At 37.2% G+C, this 13,524-nt stretch overlaps 2 protein-coding genes across 3 annotated transcripts in view; both read left to right on the top strand.

The window, feature by feature from the left end:
- Window positions 1–127: 127 nt before the first annotated feature.
- Window positions 128–5,909, top strand: rubcnl (rubicon like autophagy enhancer). 2 transcript variants are annotated; one of them, XM_043249284.1, is made up of 12 exons: window positions 128–289; window positions 518–1,144; window positions 1,777–1,945; window positions 2,370–2,424; window positions 2,488–2,620; window positions 2,809–2,942; window positions 3,491–3,555; window positions 3,642–3,880; window positions 4,405–4,466; window positions 4,600–4,753; window positions 5,030–5,120; window positions 5,342–5,909. In XM_043249284.1, the coding sequence occupies exons 1-12, from the start codon at window positions 287–289 to the stop codon at window positions 5,443–5,445; spliced, it is 1,836 nt and encodes a 611-aa protein (XP_043105219.1). In that variant the 5' UTR covers window positions 128–286; the 3' UTR covers window positions 5,446–5,909. The 2 variants fall into 2 exon arrangements, with proteins under 2 accessions (XP_043105219.1, XP_043105218.1); XM_043249283.1 differs by having other exon boundaries at window positions 2,370–2,620.
- A 2,064-nt stretch (window positions 5,910–7,973) lies between these two features.
- dnah7 (dynein, axonemal, heavy chain 7) overlaps window positions 7,974–13,524 on the top strand; it is a 56,964-nt gene continuing 51,413 nt past the window's right edge. The window contains exons 1-16 of the mRNA XM_043248928.1: window positions 7,974–8,024; window positions 8,131–8,325; window positions 8,477–8,518; window positions 8,604–8,694; window positions 8,784–8,952; window positions 9,043–9,133; window positions 9,282–9,462; window positions 9,757–9,829; window positions 10,281–10,406; window positions 10,945–11,064; window positions 11,314–11,497; window positions 11,664–11,843; window positions 12,333–12,605; window positions 12,696–12,823; window positions 12,895–12,973; window positions 13,058–13,282. Coding sequence (XP_043104863.1) covers window positions 8,314–8,325; window positions 8,477–8,518; window positions 8,604–8,694; window positions 8,784–8,952; window positions 9,043–9,133; window positions 9,282–9,462; window positions 9,757–9,829; window positions 10,281–10,406; window positions 10,945–11,064; window positions 11,314–11,497; window positions 11,664–11,843; window positions 12,333–12,605; window positions 12,696–12,823; window positions 12,895–12,973; window positions 13,058–13,282 — 1,974 coding nt within the window. The 5' untranslated portion in view covers window positions 7,974–8,024; window positions 8,131–8,313. The remainder of the gene's footprint in view (window positions 8,025–8,130; window positions 8,326–8,476; window positions 8,519–8,603; window positions 8,695–8,783; window positions 8,953–9,042; window positions 9,134–9,281; window positions 9,463–9,756; window positions 9,830–10,280; window positions 10,407–10,944; window positions 11,065–11,313; window positions 11,498–11,663; window positions 11,844–12,332; window positions 12,606–12,695; window positions 12,824–12,894; window positions 12,974–13,057; window positions 13,283–13,524) is intronic.

Raw genomic sequence — 13,524 nt, forward strand, 5'->3', positions numbered from 1 at the left:
ATAACTGACATTACAAGAACGCCTAAAGACTGTTTTTTAATGACATAAAACATTAAATTGTTACAACAAATGTAATTTTTGCACTTCACGCTTGCTCTTGCTTTAGTCGTACATGCTTGGTCATATAATTAAGCAAGTCGCACACTGTTCTGCTTCTCTAAAAAAAAAAAAAAAAATCACACGTTGGCTAATATTTAGAGACCGAGGAAGTGAAACTGCTGAAGACCCATCAGATCACATCATAAAATGAAAGCTGCAGCTTTTCTTCTAGTTTCTCGGACAAAATATGGTGAGTTTTGCTGGTTTTTACCTCTTTGCTTTACTCCCAGCTATCTGTCAGGGTCGTTGTGAAATACGAATTTTGCAAACTACATATCGTTGAACTTGTCAATCTTAAAGGGATGGTATTAGTAAAGAGTTTCTCTGAGTGAGCGTGCTTAGAAAGGATACTGTACTTAGGCTGCTTAACCAAACTGTTTCCCTTTATTTCACTGTTCTGTCCTCTCTCATCCTCCAGGCACGTGCCGGTAATAGCTGTAGCTTTGTTAGCTGGATAGTGAATACTGATTTGAATGAAAATCACTCTGACAGCATTGTTGATGATGATGATGATGATGGTATTGATGAAGATGGACTGAAGTTGAGGGAATGTAACGCTCCAGTCGCTGATAGGGATTCAGGCCTGTTCAAGTCTGAAGAAGAGTACCATCTACCCCGCAGCAGCCCTGTCATATCCCGCAAGAGACATAACACAGAGACAGAAAAACACTGTGGTCTGTCTCTGACTCCTCCGATATTTGAGCTATCTGTTTCTCCAACTGTGAAAGCCAACGATTCAAGTCCGGTAAAGTCCAGTCGCTCAGAGAAAGAGCGATACCTTGATCACTGTGATTCACCCGAGGGCTCTCCGGGACAGGCACAGTTCCTCGCAGCTAATCGTGACACAGGAATTTCACCTGTCTCTCAGGACACTCGCAGCCACACTTTTGCTTCTGGATGGTTACGCGAGGATTTCCAGTCAAGGGCTAAAAGAAGAGCCTGCTCCGACCTCCCACCAGCATCCGGTCAAAGGAGCTCCGACCCAGCTAAGAAACATGGATCGTGTGTAGATTACTTCACCGCAGAACTCTACAGTCTGGACCAGGTATGCTGTAAAAAATGATTCATTGAATTTACCGGCACTTAAAAATATATACTGCATCATTTTTGCAGCCACTTTTTAGGCATTTGCACATGCAACGTATTATGTAAGAAACCTCATCTAGCAATCTGTGACCCTGGACCACAAATGCAGTCATTGTAGTGATGTAGTGCAGTGATGTATGGTTTATTAGGGTCGGACAATATTGTCTCAAGTACACCTTTGAAAATCTGGAATCTGAAAAAAAAAATCAAATACTGAGAAAATCGCCTGTAAAGTTAAAAATGCATATTATTAATCAAGAATTACGCTTTGATATATTTATGGTGGGACAATTACAAAACATCTTAACTGAACTTGATCTTTACTTAATATCCAAATGATTTTTTGGTGTAAAATAAAAACCTGCTTGCCATAATTTTGAATGTGTCGGCTGTTGCTACAAATATACCTGTGCTATTTATGACTGGTTTTGTGGTCCACTGAAATGTTATTGCTATCAAAATATGTAAAGTATGTGTAAATGAATATATAAACACCTTCTAGAGGATCCCTTTTTGTTGATGGTTTGGGAACTGTAGGCTTAGATTTGGGGAATAAGTAAAGAGTGCATTTTTCTCATTGTTTATGTGCAGGAAAATGCTCATTTTGTAGTCGTGGATATGGTGCTGGAAATGCTGGAGGCCGTGAAATGGATCATGTGTTTGCAGCAGTTAAAAACCGCTCATCCTCAGCAAGACAGATGTGAAAAACCAAACACCTCAAAAACTGACTCAATCTATTCTTTTGACAGTGGGTTTGAGGGTAAGATTTTGTTTCAGCAAAGTCACATGCGACGTGGTCAGAAAGATCAGAGAGTGCTGACCTGCCCTTTTAAAACTAACAGCTCATCATTAAGTATTTACCTCGGGAGTATTTCACTTTTCTAAAGTGTTTTGGTGAGATCCACTTTACTACAGTTAACGTTTTACAATAATGTTCAAATGTTATCATTGCATATATTAACTTATAAACTTAATATAGTTTATAGTTAATAAATATTAGATTGAGTAGATATTCTGTCATTTTCAGTGTCATTCATGGCACCACTGTTTCATATAAACACAACCGGTGCATTTTACACATAAATCTATTCACATCATACAATATATCCCTCTATATATTCAATCCGTTCATACAAAGTGTATGTGTTTCTCTAGTTTTTTTGAATTCCTTATCTCTTATCCAGATGACAGCGCCCCTATACCGTCTTCAAACAGATACTCCCTGGCTTCTTTTCAGAGGTATGCAGTGAATTCTTACAAAGTCATGTCACTGTGTGTGTACGTGTACATGTTTTTTTTCAGTTGTCTTCAGAGTTCCAGAATGCAGTGTTGTGCTGAGGATTTAGCCCACCAGTTGGTGTCAGAGTTCAGGAAGCAGTGGTTCCCCTGTGAGCTAGTGCCAAACCTCAGCTCTGCTCTGCAGGAAGTGAAAACGGTAATGAACAAACACACATTCATGCAAGGAGCGCACACAGGTGCAGCCGCAGAAACAGACACGCGTCTCCGCGTACTGTACACGAAACATTTTTAAGCATATACAGTACATTTTTAAGGACATTACTTTTCACAATATTTCAGTTAGCACTTCTAATAAACGAAAAACGCACTTCCGTCTTTTCACAGGCCTCTGTCCCTGTGATGGGAGATGACAGGATCAGTCTAACTGAAGAGATCGTGCAGAAGACCAGAATGAGAGGAACATTAACCTGGGCTCCACCTGGATTTCAGATCATCTTCTGTGTCCAACCAACACACAGGTCAGTACGACCAGAGTTAAAATAAAAGCTTGACTCTGAAACACATGAGCAACTGCTTTCTTAATAATATAAAGAATCTAGTAAAGTGCAAACTGAATGTAATGTTTTTGTACACTTAACTGCATGTTTCTTTTTTTTCGTATTTCTAAACCTATTAATATTAAACATATGTAACAGGTGTATGTAACTTCAAATGCTTAAAGTAGTTTAAAATAAAATGTTGTTTCTACTGAAACTTGCACCTCACATACTTAAATATATCTGTAATTTGCCAATTTGCAATGATGAAGCTGCATAGAATTTAATACTGTACATTTAAAATGTATTTACTCTAAATTGAATATCGAATAACAAAGTACAGTAAAAAAATTAATAAAATCAAGATTTTACACTTTATTACGTTACATGATTTAAAATGTTCTTTATAAGTTGTCATTATTATAATGCACACTTTTTAAAATTATATGTAAGTGTTTAATGAAATGAATATGGTACAGGCATATTTCTTTTCTCACAAGGGTGTTTATATTTGCTTATCTCTCTATCAGGCGCAGCGATGTTATCTCTTCCCAGCACTTCTTGTGTGCAGGCTGTGGCACTAAAATTGAGCCCAGTGAGTAATAAAGCTGCTGGTATATGAGCCATGTGATCCAAAGCTTTGAGTCCTCTGACATCAAGCCTTCGCTGCTCTCTTATAAGGGTACATGAAGAAACTGCGGTATTGTGAGTACCTGGGGAGATACTTTTGCGACGGCTGCCACGGCGGTTGGGAATCAGTGATTCCAGGTCGGGTTCTGAATAACTGGGATTTTGCACGTTATCCGGTCTGCCATTTCTCCAGACAGTTACTGGATTGTATATGGCAGCAACCGCTCTTCAAACTTACGAGTGTGTCCAAGAACCTGTACAGCCAGGCCAAAGAGCTGCAGCGTTTCAGAGTGAGTGTTTCATCCTGCCCCGGTGCTACATTTATATTTTAGATGTATTATTAATTACAGAATAGTTATCATTAAAATACTCCTTTCTAAGCATTATCTATTGTTTATTCATTGTTATACAGAAAAACTGAAATATTATGAAAATATTTTACAATGTAAAATAACTTTTTTCTATTTTAAATAATATTTTAATACATTTTAATTTATTTTGATGGCAAAGCAGAATTTTCAGCAACCATTATTTGAGTCTTTAGTTTCACATGATATCAAAAATCCTTCTAATATTCTGATTTGGTGCTCAAGTAACATTTATTGTTATTATTATTATTACTAATACTGTTAAAATATTTGTGTTGCTTAATATATTTGTAAACATTTCTACATTTTACATGTGCTACATTTATTTTCAGGATTTTTTGATGAATAGAAAGGTCAAGACTATTGAGTCAATAATTTAAAATTGCAATATTCTCATTCTTTTTAAATGCAGCATTATATTAACTGTTTGCTATCATTTATTTTAGGAACTACAGGAGCAACTTATATCCATTAAAAAGCTTTTGAGCGCTTGCAGATTGTCAGCTGGGTAATTTACTAGCCCTCTTTTTAAGTACAGAGAATTCATAATAAACATATAGCCTTGAACCAGTCAGTCTATGTTTCTTTAAAAAGATGGGTGTGGGTAGGTTTTTCGTTCTGACACTTGTTTCTCTAACCAGAGTACTTGACGAGTTTAAACAACTTCCTGCTCATCTGACGCAGGAACTACACCTCTTCTCAATGTATGACCTCATCAGGGTAAAAAAGGGTCAGCTCTGTAGCATAGTGAAAACACTGATGCAGTCTGCAGTCATTCACATAGACATGTGTGAGGTTTGTCCAGCTACTCTTTGGATGCACGCACATACATAACAAACAGTTCACCAACAGACAGCTGCACTTACTATCATATACATATATACATTCATACATATAGACATATATATATATATATATATATATATATATATATATATATATATATATATGTGTGTGTGTGTATATATATATATATATATATATGTACAAATAACTGTCATACAATAATAAATGTCTACGTTCTAGTGTTTAAGAGTGTTCAACAGTCCTCATTTCTGTTGTGTTCTTCAGCTGTGTCAGGCCAAAGGTTTTATCTGTGAGTTCTGTCATGGTGAGAAAGTGATTTTCCCTTTTCAGAGAGACACCTGCACCCGCTGCCAAGGTCAGACATCAATATGCTACAACTACAAGTATTTTCAGCACACTGTGTTAAAAATGACTGTCAAAGTCTCGAGACATTTGGAAGCAATGTTTTTTTTCCACCTTGGGTTACAGCGCTTAATCATTTGGTAGTGGATGTAAAACGAGAACTCAATGAGAGTAAGCTGATATAAGGCCATTCCCGTATTTCATAAAATGACTGTTGCCTGGTTTTTTTTTCAGACTGCAGAGCCTGTTTCCACATCTCATGTTTCCGTGATGAATCATGTCCCAAATGTGCCAGACTGCAGAAACGTAAGAAACTTCAAGAAGACGCCGCTTTATGAAATCTCCGACGTGTCCCTCACTGCATTTTGAAGCTGTGTAAAAACCTCCAGGTGTTCAGAGCTTCACAACTGTTCAACTACTGACATGTATTACGCTGTCATTTTCTAAAGCATAGATTAATATTTTTATATTGTTCGATGTTGTACATATTTCCATTAAAGCAACAATAATTTAATAATTATTGTAATTACATTTCTGAAGAAAAAAGTACTTTTTACTCAGGACAATTTTATTTCAACTTTAAAAAGTACATTTTTATTTTATCTTTTGCCTGTTAAATATGGTGAACGCAAGCTCAGTTATAACTTTCATCAGATAGAGGTCTGGGTTTAATAGTTTACTATCAAAGCTCGTGTTTTCCACCAAAAAAGATTATTCTTTCTGTTTTGATAAAGCTATTAGCTGTGTAATATATATTGTCTGAATGCACAAGATTGAATGCAAATAAAATTTTAATATAATGTTTTTGTGTGAAATATTTTTTTATTAAATGTTAATAAATCTTCAAAAAAATGTTTAAATGAACATTGTAACATTTTCATGTTTAGTGATGTTCTTACCAGCTTTTGCATACATTGCATTAATAATATGCCATTAAATGACACATTGAGTACGAATTTGGACTCTTAATTAATATTCTTTTTAAAATCTTAATTAGATGATTTTCTCATTGATTCATAATGAAAAAACCCCAAATACTTTTTCTTTTACCTTTACTCGGATATGTTTTTGGCCAGATTCTTGTGCTTTTAATTGAGTGATTTTGTTTTGCACTGAGCATCTATGATAAAAGTTTTGAGCATTTTTTTACACGTTGGGTTTTTGTTCTCAACGATCTCCGAATCTGGCGCTAGCGCTTGAAGCAAAGCTTTAGCGTAGAGAGTTTAGTCCAATTAGACCAAAAAAAAAAAAAACAGCTGTCAGAAGTGGGATTCGAACCCACGCCTCCATTCGGAGACCAGAAAGCCCGCTTCACAGGAAGGTCTGAACCTTGAGTCTGGCGCCTTAGACCGCTCGGCCATCCTGACATACGTCACCCGGCGCACTGAAGCCTTTATGTCTATTTCTCTAATGTTTTACGAAGCTACTCTCTCACATTAAGATGCCGTTTTATTTATATATGAATTCCAGTTAAAGCATTTCCTAATTTAAATGTTTTAGGGGATAAAACCGTTCAGAAACAGGCGCAAGTGTTTCAGTTGGCTCCCTCTAGTGGTGGCAGACTTGGAGTGAGCGTTGTTACCTTTAACTGAAATAAAACGATAACCACTGCTTGGTTTTTCCTTCTTCCTTCAGTGTTATAGGCTTTTGGGGCATTCTGGTCTTACATTTATTCCATTTCTACAGTTTAAAGTTTTTCATCACAGGCATGGGTGGTATCAAGCAGGATTTTGGGGGCAATTCCACAAGAACCAGCTAAGAAACCTACCTTAAAGTGCAGTTTTCGGTTTTCAGATGCAGCCACAGTATCTGTTAAAGTCAAAGACACTCACAAACAGCCCTATGATGGCCTCAGAGAGATGGGTTTCCTCTGGAGAGATGCTCATCATGTACTGATGAAAGAGCAGCAGGGGTCTGATGTCAGAGCACTGTAATGTTGACTCTGATTGATGGCACTCAGCCGCGGCGAGGGGTTAATGAAACTGTGCATTCCTCTTTTCTTTTTTTTCCACTATCATGCATATCCTTTCATTTCAGACATTTCATGCTTGTCAGAAGTTTATTCATTTATCTCACTCCCTCTGTCATTTTAGCATCCTCTACAGGGTTTCTGTATTCTTGTCCTTTATGATTTAAGGTTGTTCTCTCTCTCTCTCTCTCTCTCTCTCTCTCTCTCTCTCTCTCTCTCTCTCTCTCTCTCTCTCTCTCTCTCTCTCTCTCTTTGATTGAGTGACCATATTTGCATTTTTTTGTGAGAAAGAAAGAAAATTAAGAATAACCCAGAAACATTCAGGACCAGAATGCTGCACGTGTGTGCCATCTGTTTGAACTGGGGTTTAAGGCCTAAGTATGTCCAACCAAAGAAAAGCTTGTCACTCTATTGTAGTTCAGATCGTTTGATTAATGGCTAATCACATGCTTAACTGAAGAAACAGAGGCCGAAGACAAGTATGTGTACTGTGCGCATGTTAAATTAGGTGAATATAGACTATACCTCATTGCCTTTGTGTCTAAAATATATACAAATTCTGGCATAATTTGAATGAGAACATGTGGCTTACATGTTTGTTACTTAATTAAGAAGACGTTACATTCTCTCGATTGACTTTTCACCTTCGCCCGTGTTTACCAGTTGCTTTGACTGACTGCAAGTATAAAATCTCTAGCGGCCATTTTTATTTATTTATTTACTTCAAAGACGAAAGTGTATTTTACTTCGACATTTATGACACAGCTAAAATGGGATAACAGCCACCCAGTAAGCAACACATTAGTACATGTTCTCGTCTCTATCCACGTGCATGGAGCGCGCTCTGTCGCATTACGTAAAACGTAGACCAGGCGGCGCTTCCTTGGTTACCATCTTAGCAACACCAATACACTTTCACAAGCGGATAAAGTCGCTGAACGAAAACAGGTAATCTTAACAAACCAAACATTTTAAGCTTATCCTAAGAACAACTTCCGAACACATTTCCAATTCTTTTTTCAAAGAAAATAATCGTTTTGTTTTGTTTTTTTAGCAAACCATTGAGCAACCTGCAGACCGTTGGACAGGTGACGAGCTGTGTTTTTGTGAAAATCTTCTCACGGGATGTTTTGGCATCCGCAAGATACGACGTGGCTTCATTTTAAAATGTGAAAACGACCAATTGAATTCCATTTCCGACCAGTTCAATGTAAAAGCGAAAACCAAATAGCTGAACATGGAGATCCCGGTGAGTGAAAAGGGAACAGAATGTGTTTATAGTCAACTTAATGTTACTTGCTCATGAATAACTTATCTTTGAATGGCTCTCACACGGTGTGAATGATATACACGCACTGAACATTTTCCATATTTCTTTTCTCTCCCTTTGCTAAAAAAAGAAACCAGATAAAACTGTGGGTCTTTTACCAAAAATACAGCAGGTAAAGCTTGGCACTGATCCACCATATCTTTTAAAGTCACGATTATGTCTTTCCAACCAATATCAGTGTGGCTTGTGACTTTCAGGTTCGGTCGAAACCTCGGTGGCATGAAACAAGACCTAGCTTCACACTTCAGGGACCATCTCAGGTGGACACCCTTGGCTCTTTGCTCTCTGGTATGATATACAATGTATTTTGATTTATGAAAAACATATTACATTTGCAGTCCACACCATAATATCTGTGAAAACATACTTTCCTAAAGGAGATGTGCAAGGAGCAGGGCTACACTGGCGTCAGACTCGTCTTCGAGGTCCACAGCATGTGAGGACCAAAGATGGAGGGAATTCAGGACTTTCTAACAGGCATCGTGGCAGTGTCCAACCCAAGAGGGCTCGTGAGCATTTTCGAAGTGCTCTTGTCAGCATTATTATGTGGGTTCAATTTGCATAAAGATGGATTCTTGATGACAAATTGCACCTGTCACATACAGTATAATCACTAAAAGAACAATATGATTTCAGGCACCGTGACGATGCCATTGCTACGTCCATCACAGAAGACAGCACCCCATCCACTATGGGATCACCCACTGCTGCAGAGAAGGACATTTTGGTAAGAAACAACCTTTTGCATGTCCATTTTAGTTCCGTTTAATTTCAGATGTGACGCATTAGAATAAAAGGTAGTCAGTCTTGTTAAAGTAGTTAAAGTATGCCTTTACGTTTTGCAACAAATGTCGTGTCTTGATGTTTTATTTCAGAGGTACTACTATTACATCCGCAATGGGATAGGCACAGAGGATGTGGCAGCTATGGAGGACTCCTGGCTTAAGAACGTTCTTGCTTTAGTCCCAGAACACCTGAAGAGTTTGAATGGAACCATTGAGGCTCTCTCAGATGAGATGAGAGAAGACTATCTGCTCAGTGTCAAAAAGGCCATTGGTATGGTCTTCTGTTTGGATAATCTGTCAGTCTGAAAAGTAGACACGGTTGCTTTATATATTTTGGCGGTCTAAGCACAGAGACATTTTTCGCTAAATGCCTACAAAAAAATCTGATGTTTAGTCTAGGTGCTTGTTGATTGTCATGTTTAATGAACAATGATTTTTAAATGTTAATGACTGAAAGAATTAATTGAATCCTTTTTTTACTGTACATTTATTTTAACAATCTATATGATGCTGTCTAAATGCCATTACCAATTACATGCATTGTTGTCCTCTGTTCTCCATATAGTGGATTTTGTGTTGCAAGACCCCAGAGACAATCAGGAGTCCAAAGCTAGAGATCTCCCTCCACACAGACAGGAGTGAGTGCAAAACACAAGACATAAAACTGTCCATAAAGCATTCTAGATAATGGTGCATATTAGTCAGGTTCTTGAAAGTAATTGTTTTCTTCCAAATTTCTTACCAAATGTAGTTTTACATTATGTGATTTGTGCCTTTTGATGTACCTTCTGCGTTATTAGTACTTTAAAACTTTATTTAATTTGCTTCTTCCAGTCTCTAATAGCATTCTGTAGCAAGATTTGTAATATGCAGAAAAACGGCAGTTCATACATTTTTATCTGCCAAAATGATGAAAAGCATCTTGATTTAAGTTAATATTGTGTAATAGCAATATGAACAAAATAATTAGTGTTAAATTAAATTACCGTTTAAAAAGCCTGATGTTAAAAAAACATATGCATAATGTTTTTTTGTTTCAATATTTCATCCTGTATTAAATGCCTGATTTCCCCCCTTTGTTTCTTGCAGATTGGAAGTTATTCCAAAGCCATGGAATAAACCCTTTCTTCAGGCCCAGAAAAGAATGAAAATCCAGCTTTACTCAATCAATCCCACTATGCTCGCAGTACTAGATCTGTGGCAAGTGTCTTTCAAGTAAGTGTCAGATGACCATGAGGACAGTGTGGAACTGGGGACCTCAACACTGAATGCGTTGTACTGCATTGTAGCAAATTAAGCCCCTTATGAAAAAAAAAAAAAAAAATCACACTTTTGCATCACACAGAAACTGGTTACTCATATGTTGCTGTTGCTGTGAGTCACTGACAAATTAAAGTAAAAGAGTAAAAGAGCACTTATTACAGGAATGATATACTTTTAAATAATTTAATTAAGTCCAAATGGAATGTTATATTTATTTATGTTTTAATTATTTCCCTAAATGTAATTTAAATGCAATTTAAAGTAAGTTTGACATTATCACAAAGTGTACCTTGTGTAATGAAACAGTGATACTTTCTGTAAGTGCACTTAATTGTCCTTTTAATTTATTTCATTATTATTATATTATCTCCAAAAACAAATATATACTTTTAGTAGTGCACATTCAGGTGCACATTCGACACATAAAGAGCACTTCTTAAATCACACAGCCTTTTCCGTAATGGCTATATTGTCTTGCTCTCTTCTGCAGGAAATTGCGCCTTGTTGATGTTGAGATCTTCCACAACGAGCAGGAATCTGTGGAGTTGTCTGCTTTTCAGCAGTTAGTCAGCAAACACATTGAATATGCCACTGGCATCCTTCTCAAAAAGTAAGCTCTCACTGCTGTTTTTGTGTACTCATCAATACATGAACTGATCCTCCATCCCAGCTATCTGTTTGAATTTTCTTAGTGGATGAAGACAATATCTTGATAATGAATGATTTTTCATACTACTCAGTAAGCAGTTACAAGTTGAGAGCTGAACATAATCCAAAACATTTTCTTAAGCTTAGCAGACTGTACTCTGCAAAAACAATGCAACTTCAATTGTTTCTTTTCTTTTTTTGAATCAAACAGGTGGATACCAGAAGTGCAACAAATCTGTTGTCTTAGTAGCAAACGCAAACTGATCCCTAGCAACAGTAGCGTTGCTCGACTGCAGTCTTTCTACAACTGTCTGGCCACGCTGATGACCTACCAGCTCCAAAGCCTAGCACTGGAGTCTTTTCAGGATTACACACACCTCATCGCCCAGGACCCTGTAAGATCTGTACCACTGTAAACTCTTAACCTTTTTATCTTTCAACAGTAGCAATTTGTATATCACTCTGGAATATTTATTGATTTTTCTTTGCTTCAGTGTATCTTTTATTATATACATTTTGATAGCCTTTAGAAATACCCAAGTAATGTTTTTTTTTTTGAAGCTGTCAGTGCGAGCCTATGAGCATCCGGGGTTTGTTCTGAGGCTGGTGCTGGATCAAAATACTATCAGATTTGAACCCGATTTCAAAGACTTTGAAGTCACTCTTCTAAATGTGTATGGCATGATGCTGAAATCTTTAAATTCGATCCCTCGAGTAGAGACGAAGCTGTACTCAGAATGGGTAAACATGTTTTTTAATTTTATGTTACATCTCGCTTATGTTGTTGTTTGATAGATGTATTAATATTAAAGGGAATCATGAGGAATCATATCATGAGGAATCATGAGGAGTTTTCTTTGATCTTTTGAGATAAAAGAGTTCAGTGTACTTGAAAACATACTATATGTTCAGAATTCAAAATGTCTTCTTTCAGTAAAAATCTTTTATTGAAACTGAGTCCCAATTTTTTTTTATATTGAAACAGAACTCGGTTAACTTAGTTAACATATATATTTCAAGTTATACATGTTTTAGGCACAAAAAGTATAGTGACCTTCAAGGAAAAAGACTGTGATATCCCTTCTTTAACACTGTATAAATATTACCCATAGCTAAGTAGCATCAGCTAAATATTTTTAGCCACTATATCATTCCTTCAAAAGAAAGAACTTACTCCAATTAATATTTTCATTTCTGTGTCATGTATTTACATATTTACACAAATTCAAGCCTGGCCCAGAGACACATCACACTCTAAAGCCCATCATCTTGCCGGAGATCGTGAAGGCCCAGCAGGAGAAGATCAGACGTATAATACGCGCAGAAAGAGCTGAACCTTTGAAGCATGTCCGTCTTTATGACAAGTATGCTCCGCTGGTGTCCCAGCAAGCTGAGGAAGATGTTGCCCAGTTCCTGCAGGAGCAGCACTCTTTCCAGGAACTAATGATGGAGGTGACACGCTACCAGCAGTTGGCTGATGAGATCCAATACAACACCCTGAAGGTTGACGTTTTTTTTTACAATCTACATTTTAGCAGCTTTTCCCCACAGAATTATGACCAAAACCTTCATTTATTGTATTCTGTGTTTAAGGTGGTGCGTTTGGGCATGTTTGAAGTGCACTCCCATGATCTGGTTCGTGCCCTCGTGAAGCGGGCAGAGGGTCTCCTGCAGAAACTGGTCACTCACATGTTGCAGAGTCATCAAGACTTCAATAGCAAGTGAGTAACAGACAAATTTCCAAAACAATTTGTCAAAAACCTGTTAGTAACGACTGATCACTGATCTCTAGGTTATGTGAGGAATATGATACAATATCAAATAAAGCCCTCAGAAATCCAGCAAACACACAGGAACTCATGGAACTTAAGGTAATACTGATCTCCAAAAACCTGTCTCTGTTGTTTCTGTCGACAAGCAAAATATCTTTCTGTATAATTTCCTTTTTGTCATAGTCATATGTGATGAAGGTGGAGGCAGAGGAAATGCCTCAGTTGGAAATGAAGCTTCAGGAGTCCAATAGCAGGTTGTGTTTCTTGGTGGATTATGTCACATTCTCGCTCACAGACATTGAGCTGAACAGCAAGACCTTCCAGTGTCATGCACGCATGCCTTCCATCTTTGATCAGCACCAACAGATTATCAAAGAGAAGACCAATCAATTCCAGAATGGCCTGAAGGTACTAGAGATGCAGCATGCTAGTCAATCAGCACAGACGACTCTAAAACTAATTGATCAAACCAAACATGGAAACATACACATTGAATTTTCTCATTATGTAACATATTGTACATTTTGTAATGCATGTAACATATGGGGATACGCATGTATATTCTATACTTAGCAGTGAAAAAAAACATGACAAATGTTATTTACCAGCAACAAAAATGACACAGAGACACTATTTTTTTTTTAATCTAA

Source organism: Puntigrus tetrazona, chromosome 9, assembly GCF_018831695.1.
Source record: "Puntigrus tetrazona isolate hp1 chromosome 9, ASM1883169v1, whole genome shotgun sequence".
NCBI lineage: Eukaryota > Metazoa > Chordata > Actinopteri > Cypriniformes > Cyprinidae > Puntigrus > Puntigrus tetrazona.

What these genes read in the sequence shown, in the direction of transcription:
- rubcnl (XM_043249283.1), top strand. An exon ending in TTTTGACAGTGGGTTTGAGG is followed by an intron (nt 1,946 to 2,369) that starts GTAAGATTTTGT and finishes TCTCTTATCCAG; the next exon opens with ATGACAGCGCCCCTATACCG. An exon ending in CTCTGCAGGAAGTGAAAACG is followed by an intron (nt 2,621 to 2,808) that starts GTAATGAACAAA and finishes GTCTTTTCACAG; the next exon opens with GCCTCTGTCCCTGTGATGGG.